Genomic DNA, 26,851 nt, shown 5'->3' on the forward strand with positions numbered 1-26,851 from the left:
GCCAATCGTATATCGAACCACATCGATAAGTATCGCCCAAGTACATCGATGCCCGATGTTTTTTTACATCACTAGTCACTTTGTTAATCAAAATATTAGAAAAAACTCCATTTCCGCCTCGAAAGTGCATTTCGCGATCGCGCAAAAGTGTTAATAGGCGCGCGACTCGTTTGTTGATCTTAAAAGCGCTAGCAGGCGATGAAAATCAAGCAGAAAGCCATCGTTTTTTCTTCTTAAACTTTTACTTACGGCAGACACGCACACGCACGCAGCTCACCGACGCACTCGCTCACACACAACTACACGCACGCGGAGAGCAGAGCAGCAAGAGGAAGAAGAAGAAGCAGATCATCAAACTTAAAATTTGCGAGGTGAAAATAACGAGAGCGAAGGTTTTCCCAGCAGCAAAAATCATAAATCGCGAGTGTGTTTTCATTACCAACCATTTTTTGGGGGCCATGCCGGATTTGCCCCACCCCCCACCTCCCTTGAAAACGGGGCTGCCAACTTGCTGCTCACTAAACCATTTTCCTTTTTTTTTTGTGAATGGAATATGGATGCTGTTGCGCGCAATTTTTTCCCTGATTTTCCACAAAATGTATTTAACGCCCACTTTCGAGTGCTGAGTTAAGTCGCCCAAGCGGAAGGACGAAGCCGCGTCCTTGATAAATCGATGTGCCAAAAGAAAATGCAAAAGAAGCGCGGGGCACAGAGGAAATAGCGGCGAAAAGCGTGGGCGGGCAGCTGCCGCAAGGTCTTCCGCCCCGCCCCCTTTTGTGTTTGCGCCTTTTTTCATGTCCTTGCAGTCGGCTTACAGTTATTGTTCTGTAGCACAACTGCAAAACTCGACAACGGGAAGCCCCGCAAATGTACACTGTACATTTGTATGTTTGTATGTACATACGTACATATATTAATTATGAAGCGCCAGCTGATTCGAGTTCGGAATTCACATGTTTTCACCGGTTTATATATAGTGCCTTATACGTGCAGTCCTTCAGTCTCAGCAGGTCGACTCACTTGAAATGTGCTATCGTATGTACTAGTATTGTGGAAAATGGATATAATAGAGCACATTATAATCCTTATATAAGTAAAGATCTCCTTAAACTTCTCCATTAAACTTCGTTATTTTCAAGTGACACAATCTTTTCATTCCAGAAGAGTTGTCATAATATAGGCTTTAAAATCAATAGTTTATATATATTTTAGATCTTCTACCTGTATCCTACTGACTGTCAAGATGCGTTAATGATCCATACAGGTCGAGAGTCACAGAGAGCATTGCAGATAATTATTTCATGTTCAGCTGAAATCAAACTGCCATGAGTCAACTCAACTTCCGTAGAAATGTCTATGAAATGAATCGGATTTAGAAAAGCCGAGACTTGCACATCCGAGAGTGTCAGAAAAATCCAGATACATTTTCCAGGAATTTGGCTAACGTATTTAGTTCGTTATTTGTGTATGCTCCCCATAAACTATCTCTTTTGGCACGACCTTTGCTTAGTCATCCCCCCGGGGAAAGTTCAAGTTCAAGGCCTTGTGCGTTGATATTGATTGGCAGTCGTTTAACAGTTCCATACCCTTGTGTCCTCGATCCGTAGATTCCTTGGCACCGGCTAGCCGTGACTGAGAGGAGGAGGAATTGCACCCGCCCGGCACACAGCACACAGCATGTTCAGTGAACATGGGCGGATTCCTGGATAAGCCGAAAACCGCCAAGCACAATGACGAGGGCGAGGGCAACAAGCTGCTCTTCGGGGTCAGCTCGATGCAGGGATGGCGGTCGGAGATGGAGGACGCCTACTACGCTCGTGCCGGGCTGGGGGATGCCCTGCCGGACTGGAGCTTCTTTGCCGTGTTCGACGGACATGCCGGATGCAAGGTGTCGGAGCACTGTGCCAAGCACCTTCTGCAGAGCATTATCAGCACCGAGGAGTTCATTGGTGGCGACCACGTGAAGGGCATTCGCACCGGCTTCCTGCGCATCGACGAGGTCATGCGGGAGCTGCCGGAATTCACCCGGGAGTCGGAGAAATGCGGCGGAACCACCGCCGTGTGCGCCTTTGTCAGCCTCACGCAAGTGTACATCGCCAATTGTGGTGATTCCAGGGCAGTGCTGTGCCGCCAGGGAGTTCCGGTGTTCGCCACGCAGGATCACAAGCCCATTCTGCCGGAGGAGAAGGAACGCATCTACAACGCGGGTGGCAGTGTGATGATAAAGCGCGTAAACGGCACCCTGGCCGTGTCGAGAGCCCTTGGCGATTACGACTTCAAGAACGTGAAGGAGAAGGGACAGTGCGAGCAGTTGGTGTCGCCAGAACCGGAGATATTCTGCCAGAGCCGCCAGGATAGCGATGAGTTCCTGGTGCTTGCTTGCGACGGAATCTGGGATGTGATGACCAACGAGGACGTGTGCAGCTTCATCCACTCGCGCATGCGAGTGACCAGTAACCTAGTGAGCATCGCCAATCAGGTGGTTGACACCTGCCTGCACAAGGTGAGTCATGATTTCCATGCATATCGTCAATGTTCTCACAAGCTGTTGATTTTCGAACTGCAGGGTAGCCGCGATAACATGAGCATCATCATCATTGCTTTCCCCGGAGCTCCGAAGCCCACCGAGGAGGCGATAGAGGCTGAACATCGGCTGGAGAAGCAAATCGAGAAGATCACAAGAGGTTGTCTAAGTCGTCTACTCTGTTTATAACTAATCGTAAACTGTTGACCCATGGCGTAGTGGTCTCCTCCGTCTTCGTGTCTCTATTGAACCGAAATACGTATACTTTGTACCTTGAGCGCCACGAGCACTTTATATGGGCTCTTCGATGGCCAATAGCCCCGACCCAAAGTGCTTCTAAAGTTGTATTTGCCCCACTTTGTCCAAAACTTGAATCTTACAAAATAGTTCCTTTCAAAAGTAGTTCCGTAACGAAAACAATACCAAAACGAAAACCAAACCATTGCCATTACCAATGCCAAGAATGAACTCCACACACACACCCACCTCAAGTACAGTGAAAGCTCTCTTGGATGGACGCTCATAGGCACCGATAATCTATATGTAGATTTCTAATATTTCGAATTTATAAATTCATATCAGCAGCAATAAGGCTCAAGCCAGTTTTGTTTATAAGAGTGCTATATAAATGTTGTGTATTACATAATATGGCTCATTTATGCTCAGATTCCCAGTACTTGTACATCATAAACATTTTGTTATATTCCCTCAGAGAGCTTTCACCGACATTCCCTGTATAAATTTGTAAACGGGGCGTGTGTGGGCGTTCTACCAATATCCTATCACTAATGCATAGCAAATACCTGTATAGCGTGTTAGTTTGTCATATCTGGTGGCTGTGCGTGTGGCTGACCAGTGCTCGTCTGCCCCGTGTGTGTGCCTGAGTTATAGTATTATTTATACATGCCTGTGTGTACTACAGCCACTGCCAAAAGCGTTCCATGTATGCGAAATCCAGCCCATTTAGCTTTAGTCGTACATATACACCTAAATAATAACAATTATCGACGAACCTGCCCGAGCTAAGTAGTTAAATGACCCGTCAGCCAATTTGTATATACATTTACGTATACGTATACGTATACCCCATTTGATACTAGCCGCGATGCAAATCAATCAAACAAATACTCAACGTAAAACAAACACTTGGAATTGATGTATCTAGTAGGCGTAGCGAATTAAACCGTACTTTCTAAGCAAAATCAAATAGGAGGATGTCTTCAGAGAAGATTCGTTGTAGGTAGAATTGAAAAATTGAAAATAAGCTGAATCGCTGACAGAAACTTTGACAAGCAATGAGAACATATATTTTATTAACTAGAAACCGCTCAGACGAACTGTAGTCGTATTACTTGAATTACGTATTTAAAGCAATGAATAACAAAGGAGTGTTTATCCGAGACTTCAGTATTCGAGACACCAAAGTGAAATTCGGCCAATGCCTGCCGGCCGAGCTTCAGACGTGACCTTGTTGATATAGACAATTACTTTAGCCCGAATTCGTACGATTTACAATTAGCCAGTTAGTGAATAGATGTAGAGCATGCATTGCCCACCACCTCTGGCCACAGTAGCTAACCCATTAGGAAATTATTTAGTCTAAGCAATAAGCCAAAGATGGCAAATGGCAAATACTCAATGTCCAGTGTCCAGACGAATTACTTAGCCTAGAGTAGAGTAGCCAAAGGAGTTCGAATGTTATAGAATGTATACGTAGGTTAAATGAAACCGAATTGTAAACCTTATGCTCACCAACTGTTGTGCTTGTTGTTAACGAAGGCAAACGATTACTCCACCCAAAACGATCAGACATATTCCACTCAATCTAAGCAATTCCCCCGAAATGTTTGTACCCGGATGCCCTGGTGAATTGGTGATCCAGTCAAGAGTGTAAAACACACACAACCCACAGCCCAACATACACGACTTTTAGAGATTAATGAACTACCATTGATGCCAGTCAAAAATATAACTTAACGAAAGATTCGAAAACCAAAGCCAAAGTGTTTGTCTGCTGTTATATTGGAATCATTTCGGTTTTCATTTGCTTATTTCCATTTTCTTTCTTTTCACACTTCACGATGCGAAAATCGATTTTGTTTTATTTATATTATGTTCATTTCTAAAACTAAACATTCCATAGCTTTTCCTGGTTTCGTATGAGCCGGTTTCAGCTAATGCTTAACGTTTATCTAAAGTAATTTGCCAAAAGGAAAATTTTAGCCATTCGCTGTCGTTGTTTTATGGTTGTTGATCGCGCCTCCGTACTACAAATCCCAATTTCCAATACACTATTGCCAAATCAGAGCGCGAATTAGCCAAATGGGCCAAATGTCAATGCAAGAACAAGAAACAGAAACAGAAAGCAATTCAAATTTAAGATGAGTGAGCATAAGGTACGTCTATAATTTTGTAGTTTGTAACTTTTCGAAGCCACTTTGTCATTATGTTATCGTTTATCTTATCGGTTGATTGGTTTGATTTTGTTTTGCCTACACCCACCCAGAACCGCCTCCAACAAGTTCTTATCTGTGTATTAATTGTAAAAAGCGATCCACCCAATCCAGCAGTTAATCGAAAATGCATGTACCCCCTAGCCACCACGGAAAATTGAATTGAGCAACGAAGTCACCTAAAAAGTTCTGCGCAATCCTTTTGCTAAGAAATCCTTCATTGGAAGTTTTCTGTTTGCTATGGTCAGATCAATTGGATTGTCTTAAATGTGTTTAAGGCTTCTTTGCATTTTATTTCCAAATACATAGATCATTGCGATCATTATTAAGACCTAAAATGATTGCGCTTTTCTATAGCAGCTCTTGCCCATAACTAAACTCCCTTGTTTTGAAATCGCTTGAGAGGGCCACACATACACGTTTTTTTGATATTTTGTATGACAGCGTTCGTATCTATATATTGCATTTACCTTAAAGTAGCTTAACTGTGTAATTCGCATTTCTTTATGGACCATTTATGTACATAAATATTTATTTATAAACGTCATTTGAGCTAACAAAGTGCTCTGTAAACTGCCCATTACTAATGCCGGATTTCTCTCTGATTTTGTTGCAGACGAGATAGAGTCTAGCAAGATAACCGACTACGTGGATCTGCTGAAGTGTCTGCAGAACAGAGACGACATTGAAGGTCTTCCACCAGGAGGCGGTCTGCAGTCCAAGTAAGTGGATCATGTCCGAAAATAGCGTCCGGCGATTGCTAATCAGTGGTGTTGTTTACCTTTGCAGATATCACGTTATCGAGCGCACATTCAAGCAAGAGTTTCCGGATCGACCATGTGAAGTACGAAATCTGTTCTATAATCTGTAACTCAGTTCGCTGCGCTTTCGCCAATGCTAACACATATATTTTATCGCTTGCATAGCACCGTTTTTTGGTCATTATAGCCATAGCCTTTGAAATTGCCTTGTTTTTTTTTGTGATTCAATCAGTAGATCGACACCAGAGGATTTGGTAATGATAGAGCTATCACAGCAGTTCATTCGATCGTCAACACCATTAACCACTTTATCATCGTGCCATGTTTTTAGTTGGATTCCCCTCATCCCTTAATCGTAACCTCTAATCATGGCGGCTTATTCTCTTTCTTTTTTCTAGCTGTATGCATATGATGATATATGAGTTTTGTAATGCTAATTGTTCATTTTTAAACCAACCAACCAACAACCAACCAGCAAGAGAACAAAGATAACTAAACACCCTATGCTTCACATACTCTAAATGTAAGCAGACAATTCATTATGTTGCTCGTCTAGCCCCACCATCATCGACACCCCTCCATTATCCATTCTGTTTCGCTATGTTTTTCACTTATGTTCCTTTGTTTGAAGACTTGGGCGTACCGCATGTCTGTCACTGCATGTCTCATCTATTTCAATCCACTTCCGTTTCCGCTTCAGCCGCAAGTGTGTATCCTGCCTGAAAATGTCCTAACCCACCGGCTGCCCATCACGGTTAATAATCCAGATATTTGTTATTCTTGCAGAGTCCAACGCATTAGGTTGCAGTCGAAACACGATACAAAACCAGTTAAACAAATGCAGCAACCAGAACAGAACAGATCAGAGCAGAGCAGAACAGAAAGCAGAGCCACACAACTTGAACGAAGCAAACATACAAGAACACACACCAAACAGTTTTCTACTTTGATAAACACAAAAGAAAAAACCTACTAATAATGATAATAATAAGAGTAACGATACATTTATAGTTTGTACGAAGCAGTCCTAAACACAACAAAACGAACAGCCACGCCCACACAACTCTAAGATATAGGAGAGATCTAGAACAGAGCGTACCTGAGCAGACCTCAGAGACTCGGAATCGGATGAAATCAGAGGATGGCTCAAAGCCAGCGCCAGCACCAGCACCAAGACCACACCCAACAGATTACACCGATCAGATTCCTCTGATGGACCCATCCATCTATGTGAATGCGAACCCTCTGTGTGCCCTTTCGTTCCGTCACTCCTCAACAATCAGCTATCAGCAGTACAACCGCCAGGAAAAACTAATTGAAAATGTGGTATCAAATGTTATTGAGAACGGAGGAGGACAGTTAAGAAATCGCGAGAGTCTCGCTCAAATTTTGTGTACAAGAACATTTTATTATTCATTTCAAAACCATGTATTAACTATTGATTCCGAACCGAAAGCGGACCTTTGTAAGTTGTAAAATGTTTGTTACCTAAAACACCTTTTGTTCACCTTTTTTATATGTGTACGAGAAGATGTGTCGCCAAGCCAGAAGCGAAACTTAATAATGTAAAGTAAAAAATGTTAAAAGAAAACCAGAAAAAAATGGTAAAAGGAAACCAAACTAGCAAACAAAACCTGTAACTATCTATGTACGGAAACGAAAAAGTAATACCTAAACCTTAAGTAAGAGAAGTAAAACAAAAGAAATCCACAATAATGTCCGATCTTAAAGAAACGAGAATGAAAACTAAGAACTATTAATTTATAAGAAACGAGTTGATGAAGAAAATCTTAAGAGAGAAAAGCAAAATTACGCTCGAGTTTGTAGTAAATGTTGATATAAAAAAACACACACACTCCGAAGCTTTTAATCAGTCCATGGATCCATCGTTCAGCTGCACAGTGTACCAGTCGTATCATCTCCAGAAACGACAAGTGTTATCCTTGGAGGCGGTCAGGATGGCGTCTCCTGCGTAGCTGTAGGCGCAGCTAAACACCTCACCCTCATGCCCAGCCAGCACTTGGGAGCACTGGCCGGATTCCGTGAGCCACAGACGAGCCGTGTTGTCCGCTGAAGCTGTGAGCAGCATGCAGCCACTGGGACTGAAGCACACCTTGGACACCTCATCCGAATGTCCTGCCATTAGGGAGAACATCTCCAACTCCGAGGATCCTTCCAGCCTCCAGACCCTGGCCGTGCAATCGCTGCTGCAGGTGGCCAAGAGTCGGCCCGCTGCATCGAAGCTCACGTCGAGCACTTCATCAGTGTGCCTGGCAGCCAGATAAAGTTCCTGATTCAGCTTTCGAATGTCCCAGATCCTTGCCGAGTGGTCCAGGGAGCCAGTGGCAATCAGAGATCCACTGAAATTCCACACGCAGTTGGACAACTCAGCGTCATGGCCCCTCAACTGATGCCCCAGACTGCAAGGGGAATTTCAAATAGTGATCTTACTGAACTCGGTTCTTAACTCACCTCTTGCTCCGCACATCCCAAATAGCTGCTGTATGATCGAATGAGCCGGTGAGCAGCATCTGACCATCGCGATTGAAGCGGGCAGCAATCACTTCGGCTCCGTGATGGGTCAGTTGCTGGAGCTCATGGCACGTTTCCACATCGTAGATCCTGGCTGATCCGTCCAGGGACGCCGTGGCAATGGACTTTCCATCCACGGGTTGAAACTCAGCGGCCACCAGTTCGGCGGTGTGTCCATAGAAAGTGCACAGAGACTGGCCACTGGTGGCGGACCACACTTTAGCGGTGCCATCAAAGGATCCAGTCACTATCTTGTCGCTGAGAATATTTGGAAAAGCTGTCAGGTAATTTCCAGACCCATCTGTGTGCAGCTAAACTAACCAATGAGGAAAATTGAATCCCACCGAGAAGACAACGTTGTCGTGGCCAGTGAGGATGTGCTCCACCTGGGCCGTTTGGGTGTTGATCACGTGGCAGGTGCGATCATAGCTGCCGGTGAGGCAGCGCTCGCCACTCCGATCGAAGGACACGTTGGTCAGCGGAAGGATGTGCGAGTTGTGGCACTTGTGCAGATAGAACTTCTTCTTCACCGGCTCTCGGAGTTTCTTCTGCAGCTTTTCCAGTGCCTGTTTCAGGGCACTGAAGGTGTTCTGCGATCTGGCGACTCTTCCGCTCACAGGACGTGGTGGAGCGGTCTTCTCCGAGTCCGTGGGTGATGGCTCCTCCTCCGCTTCGGCTAGGGTTTGCAATAGGATCCTGTCAGCCAGAGGCTCTATGTTGGTTCTGCAGTAAAGGGGCATTTGCATGAACTGCATCCTTGGAAACTTTACTTACTTTGAATCTAGGTCAAGCAGATCGAAGTGACGCAGCCGTTCATTGCCCTTCGTGGTTCTATAGTTAATAGCCAGTCCTGGAAAAACCCAAGAAAGTCATCATCTACTTAGCACTTTGTAAACGATCTTTTCAACCTGGTGGATAGTAGCGCAGGAAGATTTTGTTGGCACTCATTGTGAGGTTGTTGTGACTCTGGCAACTCAAGATTGCCAATAGAGCGCATTCCGCTGGATGTCAGTTTGCTGACCTGCTTTAATTCAGCCTTTGTTGTTTGGACTGGCTGCCATGCCAGAAGTGTTGTTTGATCGATTCACCTTGGGGTCCTTGTACTAGGTCTATGTCGAGGTCTCGCTGGTGAGCGGCTCAAGGATGTAGGGTAATGTATTCGGATTCTATGCAGGATTGTGACTCTATTCTCTCTCCTGTTTGCGTTGCTTCTCATTTAAAACGAACAGAATTATACTTCTTCAAAAGCTTTTCTAGCAAAAGCTTATCCTAGCCGATTTTCCTACTCAGCCATTCATGAAACCTTATGTTGCATGTAAAGTTCTATTACTTGTGTAAATACAGCGCTTGTAAATTATATTTATTATCTATTATATATCTGTGCTCCATTCTGTATTAGCTTGATGTCTGGAACATATCTTTGAATATAGGATTATGCTTAATCTTTATAAGCTAACGAGCTAAAGCCTAAGTACCCTACAAAATGCAATACTCACGCATTTTTATTACGCAGGAATTGATTTATTGATTTATGGTCAAACCTCTCGATTCCTTTTCGTTTTTCTCTTTAGGACAGGTCACTTTTAATGACGAAAAGCACATGACTAATTAACTTTTCCAGACAGCCACTACTGTGTGAACCCCCAGTAACCCTTGACCTACGATTGTCCTTTGGGGAACCCCTTTGGCATTTGACAGGCAGCAGGGGCGACCAGCTAAATGGTCTCTGGCCATTAAACCTAATTAGCTTGTTCAAGACGGGAAACGGAAGCCAGGACCCCAGAGGCCAATTGGCTGCCGACACCTGGTCGCATTTTTAGCAGATTTACCATATGTCCCACGTGGGCAGACACGCACCCACCCGCAAATCCCCGACCATCCTGCAATTAGATTGCTTCACCTGGCTCCTTCGCCTCGTTTTGGCATTTTCACTAATTCAATTTGTTCAGTAATCGGTGCCTCGGGCCTGGGAAAGGCAGTGAATGGGATTGTCTGACGACCACAGGACGACAGTCTCCGAGAATCGAGTCGGACACCCATGGAAAAGGCCATGGAGGCGTTGTGGGTGGAGGACACAGCCCCAACTCTGCATGGCCCAAAATGATAAGTAATGATTAGATATTATCGCACCCAATTTCGGTGCACAGCAGCAGGAGAAATGAAAGCGACAGGCGCAAAGTTAAGTGGACAGGGAAAAGTGCGAGGAAATCTTCGGGGCACTGAGAAAAACTAGGTAATTTAGTACAGATTTAGGGAATTTTGACTTATCATATAACATTAGATGGTAACTTACGATTTTCCTCAGTGTGTTGGAAAATTGCGCAAAAAAGTTGTGTGGGTGGAAAAAGTGCGATAAGATGGCCAGCGCCTGTGTCTTTGTCAATAATAAAACATTTCATTGAATGTCCATTGAGTGGCGAGCATGGGAGAAGTGACAACATGTCGAGGATGTTGCGATGGAAATGGAGCCGGGCCACCTGGGAGGTCATCCGTGCTCCAGTCCACACCACCACCACCATCACCAGTCTCTGGAAATAATCGGAGCCAGAGTGGTGGTGAGCAAGAGCAACAGCTGTGCTGCTGTTCCAAAATATTCATCTCTTCATTCGGGGGGAGCCCAATGTAATTGGGATGCCACAGGACTCGTGGCAAACGGAAGCTTTAAGGAAATCAGAGACGAGTAAATGGCAGTACGAATGGAAATAAAATCAATTTAAAAGCCCATAAAACGCTTTCATAAACAAAGCAACAGTCGGGGGCAGGCGAAGAGCAACGGTCGGATCGGAATTTATGCTCAATAAATTTTTGTTGATTTCCGGCAGGCGGCTTCACTCGGAATCTCTCTGTGCGTTGTTAGCCATGAAAATGCCGGCTTGCATAAATTATAGACACACATACGATCCTTACCTTTTCCCCCAAACACAAAAAAAAAAAAAAGAGAAAACCGATTTTATTGCCGCATTTTATGCCTGTTTGTTCGACAGTTTGAGAGCCGGGTTCCTCGTTACCCATTTTGGCCAAATAATGCTTGAGTGGCACAAAAACTTGGCGCAACCACATTTGCTAAGCCGATAGACCAGTCGAATTAGAAGGATGAGCGATTTATAAACAGATTTTCGGTTTGTGTTCGTCTAAGCGACATTGAATTCTATTTCTACTCTCCTCTCCCTTCGGCTTGTCCTGCCCGCGGTTGTTTTTGGCATTTGTTTGTTTTTATATTGACGTGTGTGGCCGGTTTTCAGGCTTTCAGCTAAAAGGAGTCGTTGGTGGCTCTCTAATTGGAGAGGGAAACTGAATGCCTGGCTGGTTGGCTGGCAGGACATCAAACGGTTGGTAATCGAATTGCCGTACCGTGCGGCACTAAAATCATTTTCACAGATTTCACAGCGAAGCCAGCGTCCATCGTCCACTGAGTGGTAGTTAAATGGTATAGATTTTTATGCATATTTGTTTACTCTGCTCTCGTATCCGGTGGCTGTCCTTTGATCAGGAAGGCAAATGGACAACTCGGCAATTTCCTTTATTTTTGAATCTGAATTAACGGAAGAACCACAGAAATCAATGGAATTTAAATCCGTTTAAAGAGGTTCAAAGACATATACTTCTACATTTGTACTGCTTCGATACATCTAGATACCTTTTCGAATAACTAGTTGGCTGAGGCGCCATTCTCGAGTCAATAAACAAGCTACAAACCTGAGCCTGTGCGAATCCCCATTTATGACGCATTCTGCGGCCTGGCCACTGAAAAGTTTATGACTTTGATAAATGAAATTGTGCTTGGCCTAAAACACACAACAACCAGAGCCGAGTTTGCCCGGCCATCCCTACGGTTTGAATATATCAAAATCCGAGTTGCCCGGCAGCCAGGCAACCGAGTAAAGTTTATGGCCAAATTGTGTGCAGGCTGGAAACCTTAAACCGTTTACTTCCCAATTGAAATGCAGACGCATCGAAATGTTATAAATTTAATAATGGCCCACTCGGCAGGTTGGCCATCCTTCCTTCATCCTCCCGCTCGTGTGGGTGTAGGTGTGCTCATGTTTTGAAGTTTTATTGTGGGCTTTATTAAACGGCAGCAGGAAGTTCGGCTGGCATTTTGTGCGGTTAAGCGGCCGCATCAAGTATACGCACCATAAATCAGGGTCAGCAACGGCAGAAGCTCCCCTTTTGGGGCCAAAACAGCGTATTAAAGGCATTAAGCGCGCTCTTAAATCGCCTACATGGCCGTTCGTCATAACGGTAAGTGGTGCTTAAAATGAATTATGCATTGCCCTCCGCAGATATTATATTAAATCATATGTACCGGTTAGACCTCTGCCACGTTACCACGTGCCCCAAAACAAACGCTGTGTGTGTGGGTTTCCAAAGACTGATTGTCGACCACATTCGTTGGCCGAGATTTTGCTGCCATTAACTGGTGGCAGTGGCAATGCCACTGGGCTGGCTGAAAGATGAATGGCATGTTAATTTGTGCGCATTATAGTGGCCATTTATCTCCACTGATTTCTGCGGGGCGTCGCTTTTTCCATGTTTCCCGTTTTCACCCAACTCATCGATCGCCTGCACTTGACACCGAATGACAAAGTAATAAACAATTAATTATGCGAATGGTCAAAGGTGCAGTAAGCCATGTCTTAGCTCTGGGCATTCAACAAGTTTGCTTGCAATACAGCGAGAAAATCTAGCATCGTAGGACACTCATAAACGCTTGCTATTTTTCATTACTTACATTTACCTTATTTTATTTTACCTTATTATTGATATCCATAATTATTTCCCTATTTATCTCTACTTCCAGGGCAATGGCATCTCATATTTCATTCCTTTTTAGAGCAGGGAATTCAGTTTGCCCACACTCGCATGGCCTAAAGGTGAGCACTTTTAATTATACGATTGCGTTGCCACTCGCTATTATGTATTCAAAATGTTATCGTTGTAAATTATAAAATGGAATCCATTAATGCAGCCAGATATGCATACACATACATAGTATACACTGCAGTGTGTAGATGCACCCACACAGCGGAATGGCGGGCCAACTATGCAAAATGCATTTGCCCCAAATAGTATGCAATGGGAAATGTGCGTGAAATTTATGCAAACAGGGAACATTGGCCAAAATGGTTGTTGCTTGTCGCTCGAATGGCTCATTCCGTGTGTGCAAATGACTTTTGAAGCTGCTTATGTAAGTCGCATCAGCTCATGCATGTTGCATCTTCCGAACCAACATCACGCAACACTCAGAAATGTTTTCATTTGATAAGATTTTCAGAGAGAAGGATCCTTTAAAAATTCAACAGGTTCCCCATTTATCAAGATATTGCTAGTAGGCCATCCCAACTAACGCAATTCATGAATATATTTGTGGCATCATTGACGCAATTTATTAAAACAGGGCAGCTGCCGTAATAAATTCGGGTAAATTATTATGGCTCAAGGAAACGAAGCCCTTTTGCCACTCAAAGTGCACAAATATGAATTTAATTAACATCAATTGGCAACATATTTTCAATTTGCACCTGTGCCAGCACAACGAGAGCGAAACATAACCGAAAGGAAATGGTCGAGTTAATTGCATATTGCGTATACGCCACGTTGCCGCCACGAGGGCCACAAGTGGCAAATGCCAAACGGTTTTGTTATTCCGTTTGCCAGTTGTTCGGCACGAGTTTGTGATTTTATTTTGCGTTTGTTTGTTGGTGCGTTTGTTTATTTGTTCCTGTGCTTTGTGCATTTGGTTGGTCGTGCTTCGCCATACTTGTGTGCTTATGGGTAAAGTTTTCTGGTTTCTGTTCTGGCAAAGTTCCTTCATTGCCATGGCATATTGGGATTTTTGTGAGTTCCAGCAGGGCGCTGGATTCAATGAAATCCGCTCGACCGCAATGACCACAACTTTCGTCCAGCAATCTCGATCTGATGTGACTTCACTTCGCCTCTGCGCTGCAATGCAGTGCAACTCAATCAACATTTATTACACATACGCGCCGTGGCACAAAGCCGAGTTGGGGCGAAGCCCTATCACAGGGTTTAAGGAGTTTCTGTAGTTCTCGACGAGCTGTTGTTCACTTTCAATTCGTTTAATGGGTCACTTGGGCGTGCGGCCCGAAACTTTTCACGAGCTGGCAAACAAGCCATAAAAGTAAATAGCCAGCAACGTGCATGTGCTGAGCTCATATTTTGCACAGCAACTGAATGCGGATCTTTAAAGTTGCAAAAATTGGGGAAATCTCACAGACAAGCGTTCACTATTTACTCTGACAAGCTTTAGGATTAAAGTATCTTCATAGGCAGTAAAGTATACTTACGCAGTAGTAGCCACATCTTTTCTCTGCGTGTAATTGGGCGCGAGAGTGGGTGGTGCTCGGTTAGCTCGTCGGTCCTTTGGCAACCACAAAAGCGCACGCAACCGCACACCTGCAACATTTGTGTGCGGTCTGCATAAGGGCCACGCCCCCCTGCCCACGGGCCAAATCAGCGCCCACCGTCACAGGGCATCTTAAATATAATCGCGGCAAATTTAGACATTGTTGGCATTCGTGCAAAATGATATTTGAGGAAGATAATCGCCCTAATCTAATGATATGGCCCACCCACGCAGCCAGCTTCGTGGGCGCGGGGCTCAAAGGACATGAGGGGGGAGGGGTGGCGGAGTAGGAGTAAGTCATTCAACCGCTCGTTCCTTGGGCACAAAGTTCCTCTCACGTCGCCTATTAAGCTCACTTTCAAGTCAGCCTTTGGCGTTTGTAAAATAAGCTTAGCTGCCTGACTTTCCTTGCCATCCTCTGTGTGTGTGAATGTCCTTTCCCGGGTGAGTGGGTGTGTATGTGTGTGTGTTTGCTTAGCACCCACACGTTGGCCTTTTATGTATGCCGAGGCACATGCAACACCTCGGCACGCAGTTCCTGCCCCAAGCCATTCAGTTCGTTCACCCAACGTGGCTTGCGTTTGGATTTTATTAAGGTTTTTTATCTGCAATCACAGGCCATTCGAAAAGCTAATTTTTGGAAGGACTTCAATATTGTTTTAATATGCGGCTAATCGAAATGGGATCTACGGCGCCCTTGTGGCGATTAAGGTGGGTGGAATTATATTGATTAATACTTTTTCAATAATGTGCTCAACCAAACAGGCTGTGGAAAAGCTTTATCCGTGATTAATTTGAGTATTTGGAATTTCGCGGAAAATACAATCATATCGTTGCCACGATTTTTCCATTGTTTGGTTTTTATTCAACTCTTATAAATGATTTTCATTCGCATTGCAATTTAGATAAAATCACTTTCAGCACAAGCACTTCTCCCCGACCAGCAGCCAAAAATCCATATAAATTCTCGCCCATTTTTCAGTTGGCATATCAGCGCCAGTGGGCGTGGCCGGGCTGAATGAAATCGCTCTGTCACGTTTTAATCGCTCCAGAGATTAAAATAAACCCAAAAGTGCAACGAGTATGTGAGTAAGTGTGAAGTGCGAATTGCGAAGTGCTACAGAAATGGAAAACATACATGCTGCATGGGGATTACAAAATTCTGCGATAAGTAGGCTATTTCGAGACTCCGTAACTCCCCGTGGGTGGTTTTACCTGCCCGAGTTGGTTTTTCATTTCATTTTTTTTGGCGAATTTATTGCGTACCATCAAGCAGGTGGAAAATTGGCTGGTGGGCGCCACGGGTAGCAACTCGTTCGTGTTGGCACGTTAATTGAAATTCGTGGATCCCAGGTGGGGCATACTCATCCATCGACAAGGCGAATGGTGGCTCTGCAACAGGGCCACAATTTATGCGGGCACTGATAAAAATGCGATTTACGCGTAATGGTTCCCACTTCCATATACATTTATTTGTTTTGTTTATACGGGCAAAGTCTCCAGCGAAGAATGAGTAATCTTACCCAATTACATAAAGAAAAGAATGAATGAATCGAGAGCTTTATACAGCGTTTTTGATATATTTCAATCTTTTAAGTTAAAATATTATACAAATATATCTTAGATTTCAACCGAAACTTCCCGCTGTGTAAATATTACGTGCCCGTTTGTGTCTGCCGCTTGTTCGTGGCGCGTTGCATGTTGCATGCTGCTCCTTGCGCTCCGTTCACCTCCTTCCTCCACACCACCCCCCTGCAACGTGTTGAATTACATAATTTAAAGTTCGCTGCGGAGCTGCATAATCCCATCGGCCTGGCCGGGCTGCTCCACAAGTGTCACACACATGGCGCCCGGCCGAGGTCCTTTTATTAGATCAGTGACTGGCCCACCGGCAGGACGAAGTTTACACGACACGAACTTTTCTCCGGGCACCGCCTGGCCAAAGCCAAAGTTGGAAATTAAATTCCTTGCGTAAACACACTTGGCTCCTCCGGCAAACGGAGAGAGAAAGGGTTGGCGCCTTGCATCGATATCCCGGTCGTATACGTAATATGCAAATGTAATCAGTGCCCACATTTTATGTTCCTGCGCGTGTGGCCGTGAGTGTGTGCTCCAGTTTTATACGCGCCTGCCAGCGCAACTTTGTGCTTTGTGCTAATCCAAGCCGTGGCCAAGTCAGCTCGAATTTCAGCACCCCAAATCACCTTAGAGTGTTTTTAGTAGCAAAAACAAAGGGTAGCAGGCGATACTAAATCTGTTATGGGTCAGGTACACCTTACAATGTACTCTCTTAAATACATAACCGAATTCTGTCAACTTCACTGCATATTTAAACACTTGGCATTGCTAATTAAAGGGGCAAATAAAGATGAGTGAACTGACCTCTTTCGTCTGGGAAAAGTACACACTTCCCAGCAAGAAATCGCGTTCTTAGCTTCCCATAAGTAGCAGTGCAGTAGGAGAAGCCGAATCAGATGCCTCTGGATCGCTCGCCATGAGGCGGCTTACAATCGCGGTTTTCTGGCTGGCATGTATACACTTGGCTGCCACGACTTGCTGCACTTCTGCGGCGATTCTGCACTTCAAGATCCGTGGAGGAGTCTGCGGCGTAGTGGGTGCGAAAAGCAATGGCACTGGCTGCAAGATTACCATATGCGCCAATGGAGAGGCCCTGGTGGGCAGCTATTGTGGTAGGGCGGCATGTGATGTGTTTGGATGCCAGTGCATTAGGGGCTGCCTTCCAGGATCTTTTGCCAGCGACTTTTTGAAAAAGAATTACCTGCACGGCATCGAATTGCTGGGCACCGAAATGACGGAACTGTGTTTTCTGTGCCAGTTCATACCTAGAAAGTTGGAAATTGCAATAAATTAAAGAGCTGAACCCTTTCAGTTGAGAACAGACTGTGAGAATATTTTTCAAATGCAATACTTTGAATTGGCAGCAGGAAATCAGTTGGGGTCCTTCGCTTTGTTGGTCCCTTTTTCCATTTGGCATGTAAACTGGATTTTCCGCTGCCGACAGCCGCCCTTACGGTTATTTTTGCCGCTCGCTGTAAATGAAAAACACATCCGCATATGGAACTAGTTTGGCATCCGAACAACAATGGCATAAAAAATGCGGCACATCCCCCAGCTGGATATGGATATTTTTTTTGTCTAAACGCGACTGGCATTGTTTCGTGGCGAACGCCGTCCTTCAGATTTAGTTCGATTCTGCGCTACACTCGCGGCTGTCAATTTCAATCAATTTCAACTCGATTGTCCATCAACTCGCATAGAACTTGAGCCCAAATATTAAGATTTACTTGTACTTTAAAAGGGTGGAATCTCGATAGCTGATGCATAGGATTTCAGCCCACATTTCCTTCGTTACCCCTGCAAACTTCCGGCCATTCCCAGATTTTTGTTCCGCTTTTTGTACGGCCCTGATGGAAAAACTTTGCTTGATGTGGATTTCCTGCTCTCATCTCGAACTGCAAAAAATTCTATTGGAGGTGTGTGCATTTGTCGCCTTTTCAGTAATTGAATGCTTGGATTTAATTGGAACTGCACGCCCTGTTGATTCCACACACAAACTGAATGCATACACATTATTGACAGGGCGCCGAGTTGATTCGAGTTGAGTTCAGCGGCGCTCAGGTGCTTGACACCTACCACTACAGGTGCCCACACACTGGCATGCACTGCGCGAAACAGGGGTGGATATCTACATCAAGGTTTCTAGATTGATTGGGAATCCCTAGACTTAACACTGCACTTTCCTTTTAACTTTTTCTCAGTGCAGGGAGGCTCCTGCTCCTGCAAATCGAACACGGTGCACACCGAACGTTGACTTATTCATATTGTGATGACTTGGCGCAACTTTTTCTGGCAGCTCACAATTCTTGGCAATAAAATATAAATGGAAAAAACCAGGAGCTCTCCTGCCGCCGGCGGTGCAGACTCCAGCCCTAATTGCCATGGCAGCTCGTTAGCTTCAAAGAGCCCGCGGCGGAGCAGGCTAATGGGCAGGGCTAATACCAATACTAAGGCTAATACTAATACTAATGCCAATGCCGATGCCATTGGCCGCCACTCGACCTGGCCCACACAGAATTGGCCAGGCGGCCAGGTAAACAACACGAAAAAATATTAAATGAACCGCAAAATTGTGAAGCTGGCCGAGCTGAAGGAGAAAAAACGTGAACAAAAATGTGGAAGGAATCCAACATCATAGTGAAAAAGGACGCTTGTCTATGGGTAAAGGGCCACCGATGAGAGGCTAAATATAAATTGGCATACTTGCACCCGGTGACTCGGCCTTGGAGTTGATCCCATTCCCCGCCAGAATCTCGAGTACGCACCCGTCACCCGACGTAAATTCTTAAAGCCCAGTGCGGCTAAATTCTGGCACTAAGCAGACCACTTTCAATTGGCAGTGCTGCTGTTTTCATTACAATTTGTTGGTATACTTGCCCCACGAAGCGCGTCCAGCCGCAATCTAATGTCCTTTGTCTGTCACCCATCCCCGCCACTCCTGCGTATCCTCCGCATCCTCCACATCCTTCGTATCCTGTTCTTCCAATTCCAATTCGTGTCCTTTACTGCAGGCAGTTTGCATAGCAGCGGATGGAGCGAAGAGCGTCGTCTACTTAGGGGCCATGGCTAAAATCTATAGAAATTGGCAACAAAAAGCTGGCTAGGACACGCTCTCTCAAAGGAGTTGAGTTGCTTAGAGTGGGCAACTAATGAAATACTGACTGAATATTAGATTACATTTTGAAGGCCAAGGAATCACATGACAAAAGCATTTAATGAGCCATACCATTATTGATTGTTATAATAAACCATGTGAAATGTCTACTTTAAAATGTAATATTTAGTAAAATGACTTATTAGATACACTTTCCTAAATCAATCAACTTACCATCAAGTTCTTCCGTCGTCGACAGACATAGTTTCTGCCTTCAGTTTGCAGCGCGACTGTCTCTGAATTAAAGTGGCAGCAACGTGGCAATCAGGAGCACCCAGACAAACTTGCCACCACCCACCCAATCATCGGGTATTCCCCGTCGCTCCCCAATCGACGCAATTTGTATTATGCGCCTCAGCGCCTTTGCACTTAATGCCTTATTTGTATTTAATCGCGGCTTCCGTTTCAGTGGCACTCCACTCCATTCCATTCCACTCCATCCACTTCCGCCTTCCACTTTCCACTTTTCCCGCTTTTCTCCCACGATCCCAGCCTCACTCAATGGCCGTTCGAGCAGCCAACTTACAGATACAGATTCGGATTCAGACTCATACTCAGACTCAGATACAGATAGATGGAGAATGACACAATTTGCTGCCTTTTTGCCAGTCTCTGTGCCACTTTGGCCTCCCAATTACCCACTGCCGATGGCTGTGCTCGACATTCGTCAGTGGGACTCGTTTTTGGGGAGGATATTCCGCCACTACTGGGAGGACTCCGGGTTTCCTTGTTTGATTGCCCAATGGAGCCTGCCAGCCTTTGACCAGTTATTGGGCAAATACAGCAAGCACAACTGGACTGGCTTTAACTTAATTAAGGCACAACTTATGCGACACAAAGTAATTTTAAATCCCTTTATTGAATATGTGCGCCTTGTTTTTAAGTTAAACTTTATATTCTTGCCAAATTGAATCATAGTTTAAGCTTACTTTGCCCTCATAAAGTTTGTTACTTTAAAAATACTTCCAAAAACTTCATGGCTGATAATACCTTTTTGTTCGTGAGCAAACTTTGCCTGTGTTTTCCATTCCCTGAAAACCGTAAGATAAACAAGTGCTTCAGTCGCTCTTAAATCAGTCAAAGGGGCCACTCGAGGCCATTCGTTAGACGCCACTGGCAATTATTATGTGCTATAATGCCCGGATGACACGGCGAATTTGGGAAAGTTTTTTTGTGCCGGGCCCCGGAAGGTCCTCATTTGTTTGGGCAGTTTAAAGTTTTCGCATTAGCCGTATGACATTTACATTTACCGTGCCTCATGGCACGGAAATTAAGGCGGCCGCAGGACACAAAAGAGGAGGGGCAGGCGCAGGAGCTGAAACAGGAGGGCTGGCATCCGCCTTGCGGTATGCAATAAAAAGCAAATGTAACGCAAAATGTTATTACGCATACGCCATGTGTGCCGCTGTGTCACCGTCGTGCTGCCTTGTTTGTCTTTTAAAGGTTTGTCGTCCGCGCATTACTCGGTATCTGCACTGGGAAAATAAATGTGTCACATAGATTGTTTTCTATTCCAATTCATTTGTTACAATACTCTATCAACAAAACGACATACAACTTTATTGCAGAGGGCTCTTGAAGTATGCAAAAATTAGATCAGAGAGAATGAATCTTTTCTCGCTGTGCGTGCGATCCCCTCAGCATTTTTCTCACCCCCCTCCTTTGTGTCTGTCTGTGGCTTTGAGGTCGGAGCTCGTGCTGCCCTGAGCTTTTAAAATGCCATTGTTTGCAGCTGCGCTTGGCTTCACCCGACCCCCAATGACCTCCTCGACCGCTCCAGGCGTTTAACTTTAAGGGCAGATTTCTCTCTATTCGTATTCTTCCTGGCATTTTGCAGCACTTTTTACTGTTTCACTGCAGTTTGCCCCCGGCCTTCGTCCGGCTGCCAGTTTCATTAGGGCCTTCTAATTTATGCGGCTCAAAGTCAATTCTCCATTTGGGCCGCCTTGTGTGAGCTGGCTGTGGCTCTGCCTTTGGCGCAGTGGGCGTGGCACTTAACCAATCTGCCGACATATGTTACTGGGCCCTGATTGATGCGCTCCCGATGAGGCGGATGTGGCTGGGATTTCAATAAAGTTTTATGCCATTTCAACGGCCGAGCGATGAAGGGAAAAACGAAAAACTTTCGAAACAATAAATCACCGATGACTGCGACGACAACCACGTATCCTTCTGTCTGCTGAACCTGAACTACTGTCCCAGCCTCCTAAAGCTGGAGAAAAGCAGGAAAAACCAGGGAAAAGTGGGGAAAAAAGAAAAGGAAATGAGGAAAGTATAAATAGAGTCGACTACGCAGACGAATACTCTCGGGGACGAGACTCTGATTCACTTTCGTGTTGGCCAGTCGAGATGGGCTGACTCAAGGTCGGCTTTGATGATGGATTAGCTGGTGTCATCACTTCTTCGCCTTGCAAGTCTCTAATATTTTTGTGTTCATTATGCGAATTATACCCATCTATTATGCTCTTTAAAAGTCTCGCTTCCCTCGTCATCATTCAATCAATTTGAGGACCTTCAAGTTTGAATAAAAGTGAATGTGTCACCTAGTAGAAACTAGTTGTAAAATTCACAAACTTATCAATCTTGATGTCTAATTTTCTTAATTCTCTTCCGCTTTAATTTTCTTTGCTTTATTTTACATCAAAGGGCATTTCATATTTTCCTGGCCAAGTTTTCCTTGCTGTTTTCACTGCCATGTGAGAAGACATTTCGGATTTGCTGGGAGCTTATTGCCGCTCATGGTGCAAAGTGGCATGCTGAGGGTCCCGAATTGAGACACTCGAACACATACACACATAAGATTCGCCCCAGGACCTACGCACAAACTCACACACTCATACTTGGAATTAACACCATAAATTTTGTAGCCTAAACTATGCCTGGCATGCTGCCTTTGCCATTGACTTTTCCGGCTGAGGGGGAAAGTGGGCGGCCAAGTTGTTTTTCGTTTTTCGGTTTTTGTTTCTTGTTTCTGTCGCCCTTGGTCCTGGTTTGTTTGTTCTGCTGCGTGATGCCCCGCACTGATGTTGTGCTCTTGGAAAATTGGCGGCAAAATGGGGGGAAATGCGGGGAAATGCGAGGAAAAGTGCTCCTTCGGCTGGGAGCAGTTGAAAGTGGTTTCGGCCGTCCCACCGCATTTATATAGCGCAAAGTTGCACCCGCAGCAGATTTCAAGTTTTTATCTGGCCCTGACAATGATGCTGAACCGACTTTAGTTACACAGTTGAAGCCACAGACATTTTAGCCAAGTGGCTTAGTTGTTTGAGGCCGAGACTGAGCTGCTTTTAATTTATATGGCCAAAAAGGTTGACACGCAAACAACAAAGTGGAGAAGAGTGCCTTTCAGAATCCACTACAAAAAGGAGCCATAAATTTTCGTACTTAATCAGCGGGCGGTGGCTCTTGATGCGGATTGTCCGTATTACGTATACGTAATGTGGACAATGGGGCGTATGAACGTATTTTTCTGCGCCCATGACCACGAGACTTGCCCCGTGCCCAAAGGTAATCATGAGGTGGCTGACAATGGCCAAAGGACAACAAATAGGGTGCACAAGGAGAAATGTATCATACTTTAGTTTTAATTTGTATAAAAGGAGTTAGTCTGCAATGAGATCTTTTAGTTTTTGAAATTATTTCTTTCAATTCTGTCCGCTTGTTCTTTGACCTTCCGTATGGTCATATGATTTTCTTTAAGGCAATTCTCGTAACATTCAGTAAATTTGTTGTTTGCTCTGTCAAGAGAGATCAGCAATGTTGCTGCAGGGGCAACTGGAGAACAATTAACTGTCAGTGCTTGCCTCGAATAATGCAAACTAATTTCAATTTCAATGTCGCCCGGGGAGCGGACAAAAGGGCCAAAGGGCCAAAGGACGTCATCCACATGGCAGGCCACCCAACACAACAATGTACATATAATTTTTCATTGAGCTGCTGCGGATATAATCCCCGAGCTGCGGAGCGGGGCCAAATGGAAAACAGAAGCTGCTGCACAATGGCCCTTTGAATCCGCCGGAATCCTCATCCGGCGGATGATGCGCTCGTATCTTGGCCATTAATGCTGATTATTCGCTAATGTCGGAGGGATCGCACTCGGTGGAGCAGTCCATGTGCAGGAGTGGAGGAGTGGGAGCAGTAGCGACTGCAGCCACAGTGCAATTTAGCAGCTTTAAGTGGCGAAAAAAAAAAGCAGCAAAAAGTTGGCAATACGCAAATCGCTGGGGCAGGTGGCGGTGCCTTTCCCTGGGGATAATTATAATGCCATTAGCATGTTTAGACCACAATCTGATTAAGCCGCGCTCTGCCCCTTAGGAGTCCGCTTAAATTGGCTGCGGCCGCGGTAATCCTGTCGAGCTCTCCTCCTCGTTCTGCTCGTCCTGCTCCTCATGGCAACACCAATTTTCCCTCGCTTCTCATGCAAATCCTAATAGAAAGTTAAATGTTTATTTACGCAGCCAGCGCAGTCGAGTGGCTGGGCGTGGCCGTGGACTGCGGACTGTGGACTGTGGCCCCCCAAACTATTTTGTCGCATTTTGCATATTGCAAATAGCCAAAGGACACCCTCGGTTAACCCATGCTGGTGGGTTAACTCCCCTCCGCTCCGTTCCGTTCCGCTGTCCTTTTGGGCAAAGCAATTTCAACTTTCCACTCGGGCTGCTGCCGCCCAGCCATTTCTTTTTTCCGGCTTTATCCCCACATGAATTCTTCCTAAAGCGGATTTCATTACTGCGCGCAGGATCTCTGAATGCTGTTCTAATTTAAGCGACAGTCAGCAGAAAATTGCGTCAGGATGGGAAGCTCCGGGATAAGTGGGAGATTCCCAAGAACAGATGACTCATGTGCCATGCACGCAGTAGATTTAAGGAGCTTCTGCTGCATCTTTTATTAGACATATTACTTCCTCATGAGGTGACAACATTTCTCGCGTTTTGACATCGTTCTGCTTTCAAGTTGTGTGTATTGCAATGTTCTTATTCAAGGAAGAAACTCTTTATACTTGAAAATCTATGAATATTGTTGCAACTAAACCTTTACTCTTGGTTAAAGTTTCAGAAAGCTGGCACAAGCTGCTCTTTCTCATTTCTCTCTACTTTCTAATATTCACTGAGAAAATGTTTATTTAAGTGGACTCTATCGGAAACTTGGCTGAAACGAAGTTTGCCAAAACAATTCCTCACTTCAGCTGCTGGCGTTTGCGTTTCCGTTTAATTTGGCCCGCACTTCTGGTCGAAATGCACTTGCTGCCGGCTGAATCATGCGCCATTTCTGGCATTTCTAGCCGGTTTCCAATTGTTCGACTTCCTTGCTCGCCTTTTGGCTTTCCAACACGCGCCAGGGCGTTTCCTTTTGGCCTTCCATTTGTCCATTTGTCCATTTGGGCCACTTTGATCATTTTTCGCCTTTCGCTTGGCAGTGACACAAATCGCTGAATACGAAATACCTACCGAGGAGTGCGACCTTTGTCTGAACTTCAAGGACTCCTATTTATTCGAGCCGGAGCCAAGAATAAATGGTGGCAGACAGGAAGGAGAGCTCCCACGGCAGCGGCAACTTATTTTCGTTTGCCAACGCATTGAAGTCTTCCACTCGATTTGCAGTCCAAGTTGGTCGTTGCCAAAACCAAACCAAAAACCGGGCCCGGTTAACTGCGGCTGAAAGACCAAAACCGGTTGGAAAGTTCCTGCTCCGCCGGCGCCTCCTCCGAATCCCACGGAACTGTAAGCTGTTTACCCTAACGCATCACTAAGCGCGCTGCACGAAAATAAATGTTCACAAACTTGCAGGTGAACTTCGCTGGCCCGTTTGTCCCACACTCCTTCTGGTTTAAAATTAGCAGGCGACAAACTGTTGATTCTGCAGGGCAGCACATTTACATGTTTATGAGTCGAAGCGAAGCGAAGGAGGGGAACTTATTTATCGAGCGACCCAATGCCCCTACATGCCAGCCCACCACACAAAAGCCTAACCAGATCCGGGGACATGGACTCATTCAACTTTGCGCTAATGTCACATGCTTTGATTACTGCGCCGTGAAATTTTATTGATTGGCCAGGCAGCCAGGCAGCCAGCGCCACATGAGCGCTGGAACCTAACCGGGTCTCGAGTCGACAAACCCATCCACCTCCCCATTAGCATTATCATCCGTATCCTGCCCCACATCCTTCCACCTGGCAAACCATCAGATTGAATGCACTCGCTGGCTCGAGCAATCCGAAGATGCTTCGAAAGTGCAGCTGATAAGTGGGCATCTCAAAGGGGGTTCCATTACTTTAACTCGATGGCGTGCTTTTGCTTTGAGCTGAGCGATTTCAAGTGCTGCCTTTAGATTTTTATACCTTTAATGCTAATATGCAGCACACTAAGTACTTGCCAAATATTGGTTTATGTATAATACATATATATTTATATTTATTTAAATTTCAGTTGCTGGTGAGAGATGAGATGGAATGCAGTGCGCCACAACTATTTGCTTAAACCTTTAAATAAAACTATGAACATGTGAAAGCCACAGCCGGTTTCTTTGAACCCTTTATCTACTTTTTACTACCTTTTCTGTGCCCATAGATTGTCGCAATCGAATCCACACAGGTTATATGCCTCGTCGCCTTCTTCCTTCCGTGAGTCCAGGCGTTCAATTTCACTTACGGTGTCCTTCACACCGGTTGCTTACTCTAACACTTGCGGAACAATTGCTAGTTACTCATATTAAAAATATAAAAATCTTTTTTGGAGTAATCAATTAAGTATGTTTTGAATATACCAACTAAACTTACATTTCACTTAATAGATGTGAGTTGGAGGATATTTTTCAGGTTTTGTGCAGCAGGGAGTACCACCATCTTGACCTTAGCTGCATGTGAACTACATGTTTGCTCGACAGTCTGAGCAGTCGAAGGATATTAACCGTGGCTGGGGGTCCGTTCCACTCCTGAATGGTATTTATAATGTGCGAGGCGGAGCGCAGGACTCCGGAAAGTGTCCTGCATGGGAGGTAGTTTTTATATACAGCCCGGTTGACAGCTGGAGATTTCGCCTGGCTCCTTCCTCCGCTGATTGCTTACAATGTGCCATGTCCTGGAACCATGCCCACCTCCAGCAGCCCCTTCCCATTCGGATTTTTTTTTTTTTTTACAAAAAATGCGAAAATCCCTGTTGGAGCAAGCGTTGTCGCCGGCTTCGTCATCGCAGCTAAAATTGAATTGGAATTGCTTCGGCTCCAATGGCAGGCAAACGACAGGCAATCTGTTGAGTCGCCTCTGATTGAATGAGGGGGTCGGGGCCAAGGTCGTCGTGGGAGGAGGAGCACTGGGAACAGGGGGAGCAGTGGGAGGGGTGCTCCAGAAGAAATGCGGAACGAATGCGCGTAATGCGCTTGGATGGATGAATCTCCGGCAAGCTGACTGAATGCCGTCCCGAGATACGAGTGCGATTTAATGATAACATGTTGTGCGACAAGCTCCATCGTCATTATCTGTCATTTTC

At 45.1% G+C, this 26,851-nt stretch overlaps 3 protein-coding genes across 6 annotated transcripts; 2 read left to right on the forward strand and 1 right to left on the reverse strand.

Moving 5' to 3' along the window:
• Positions 1-39: 39 nt before the first annotated feature.
• On the forward strand, positions 40-26,005 carry LOC122619748 (protein phosphatase 1B). 4 transcript variants are annotated; one of them, XM_043796854.1, is made up of 7 exons: positions 40-371; positions 1,608-2,503; positions 2,567-2,684; positions 5,594-5,699; positions 5,767-5,821; positions 13,072-13,144; positions 25,793-26,004. In XM_043796854.1, the coding sequence occupies exons 2-6, from the start codon at positions 1,691-1,693 to the stop codon at positions 13,102-13,104; spliced, it is 1,125 nt and encodes a 374-aa protein (XP_043652789.1). In that variant the 5' UTR covers positions 40-371; positions 1,608-1,690; the 3' UTR covers positions 13,105-13,144; positions 25,793-26,004. The 4 variants fall into 4 exon arrangements, 3 of the variants coding, with proteins under 3 accessions (XP_043652789.1, XP_043652791.1, XP_043652790.1); XR_006326096.1 differs by lacking the exons at positions 13,072-13,144; positions 25,793-26,004 and adding exons at positions 6,137-6,261; positions 6,525-7,587 and having other exon boundaries at positions 42-371; XM_043796856.1 differs by lacking the exons at positions 13,072-13,144; positions 25,793-26,004 and adding an exon at positions 6,525-7,587 and having other exon boundaries at positions 42-371.
• Positions 7,061-9,218, reverse strand: LOC122619747 (dynein assembly factor with WDR repeat domains 1). The gene is given in 4 exon segments (XM_043796853.1): positions 7,061-8,158; positions 8,211-8,993; positions 9,045-9,120; positions 9,179-9,218. Coding segments are annotated over 4 exon segments (1,449 nt in total). The 3' UTR covers positions 7,061-7,608.
• Positions 16,884-17,509, forward strand: LOC122619750 (protein Diedel). The gene has a single exon (XM_043796857.1). The coding sequence runs from the start codon at positions 17,132-17,134 to the stop codon at positions 17,507-17,509; it is 378 nt and encodes a 125-aa protein (XP_043652792.1). The 5' UTR covers positions 16,884-17,131.
• Positions 26,006-26,851: the final 846 nt, after the last annotated feature.

Source organism: Drosophila teissieri, chromosome 3R (assembly GCF_016746235.2).
Source record: "Drosophila teissieri strain GT53w chromosome 3R, Prin_Dtei_1.1, whole genome shotgun sequence".
Lineage (NCBI taxonomy): Eukaryota > Metazoa > Arthropoda > Insecta > Diptera > Drosophilidae > Drosophila > Drosophila teissieri.

What these genes read in the sequence shown, in the direction of transcription:
- LOC122619748 (XM_043796854.1), top strand. Translation starts at nt 1,691, where the DNA reads ATGGGCGGATTCCTGGATAAGCCGAAAACCGCCAAGCACAATGACGAG. An exon ending in TTGACACCTGCCTGCACAAG is followed by an intron (nt 2,504 to 2,566) that starts GTGAGTCATGAT and finishes TTCGAACTGCAG; the next exon opens with GGTAGCCGCGATAACATGAG. An exon ending in TTCCGGATCGACCATGTGAA is followed by an intron (nt 5,822 to 13,071) that starts GTACGAAATCTG and finishes CTCTACTTCCAG; the next exon opens with GGCAATGGCATCTCATATTT.
- LOC122619750 (XM_043796857.1), top strand. Translation starts at nt 17,132, where the DNA reads ATGAGGCGGCTTACAATCGCGGTTTTCTGGCTGGCATGTATACACTTG.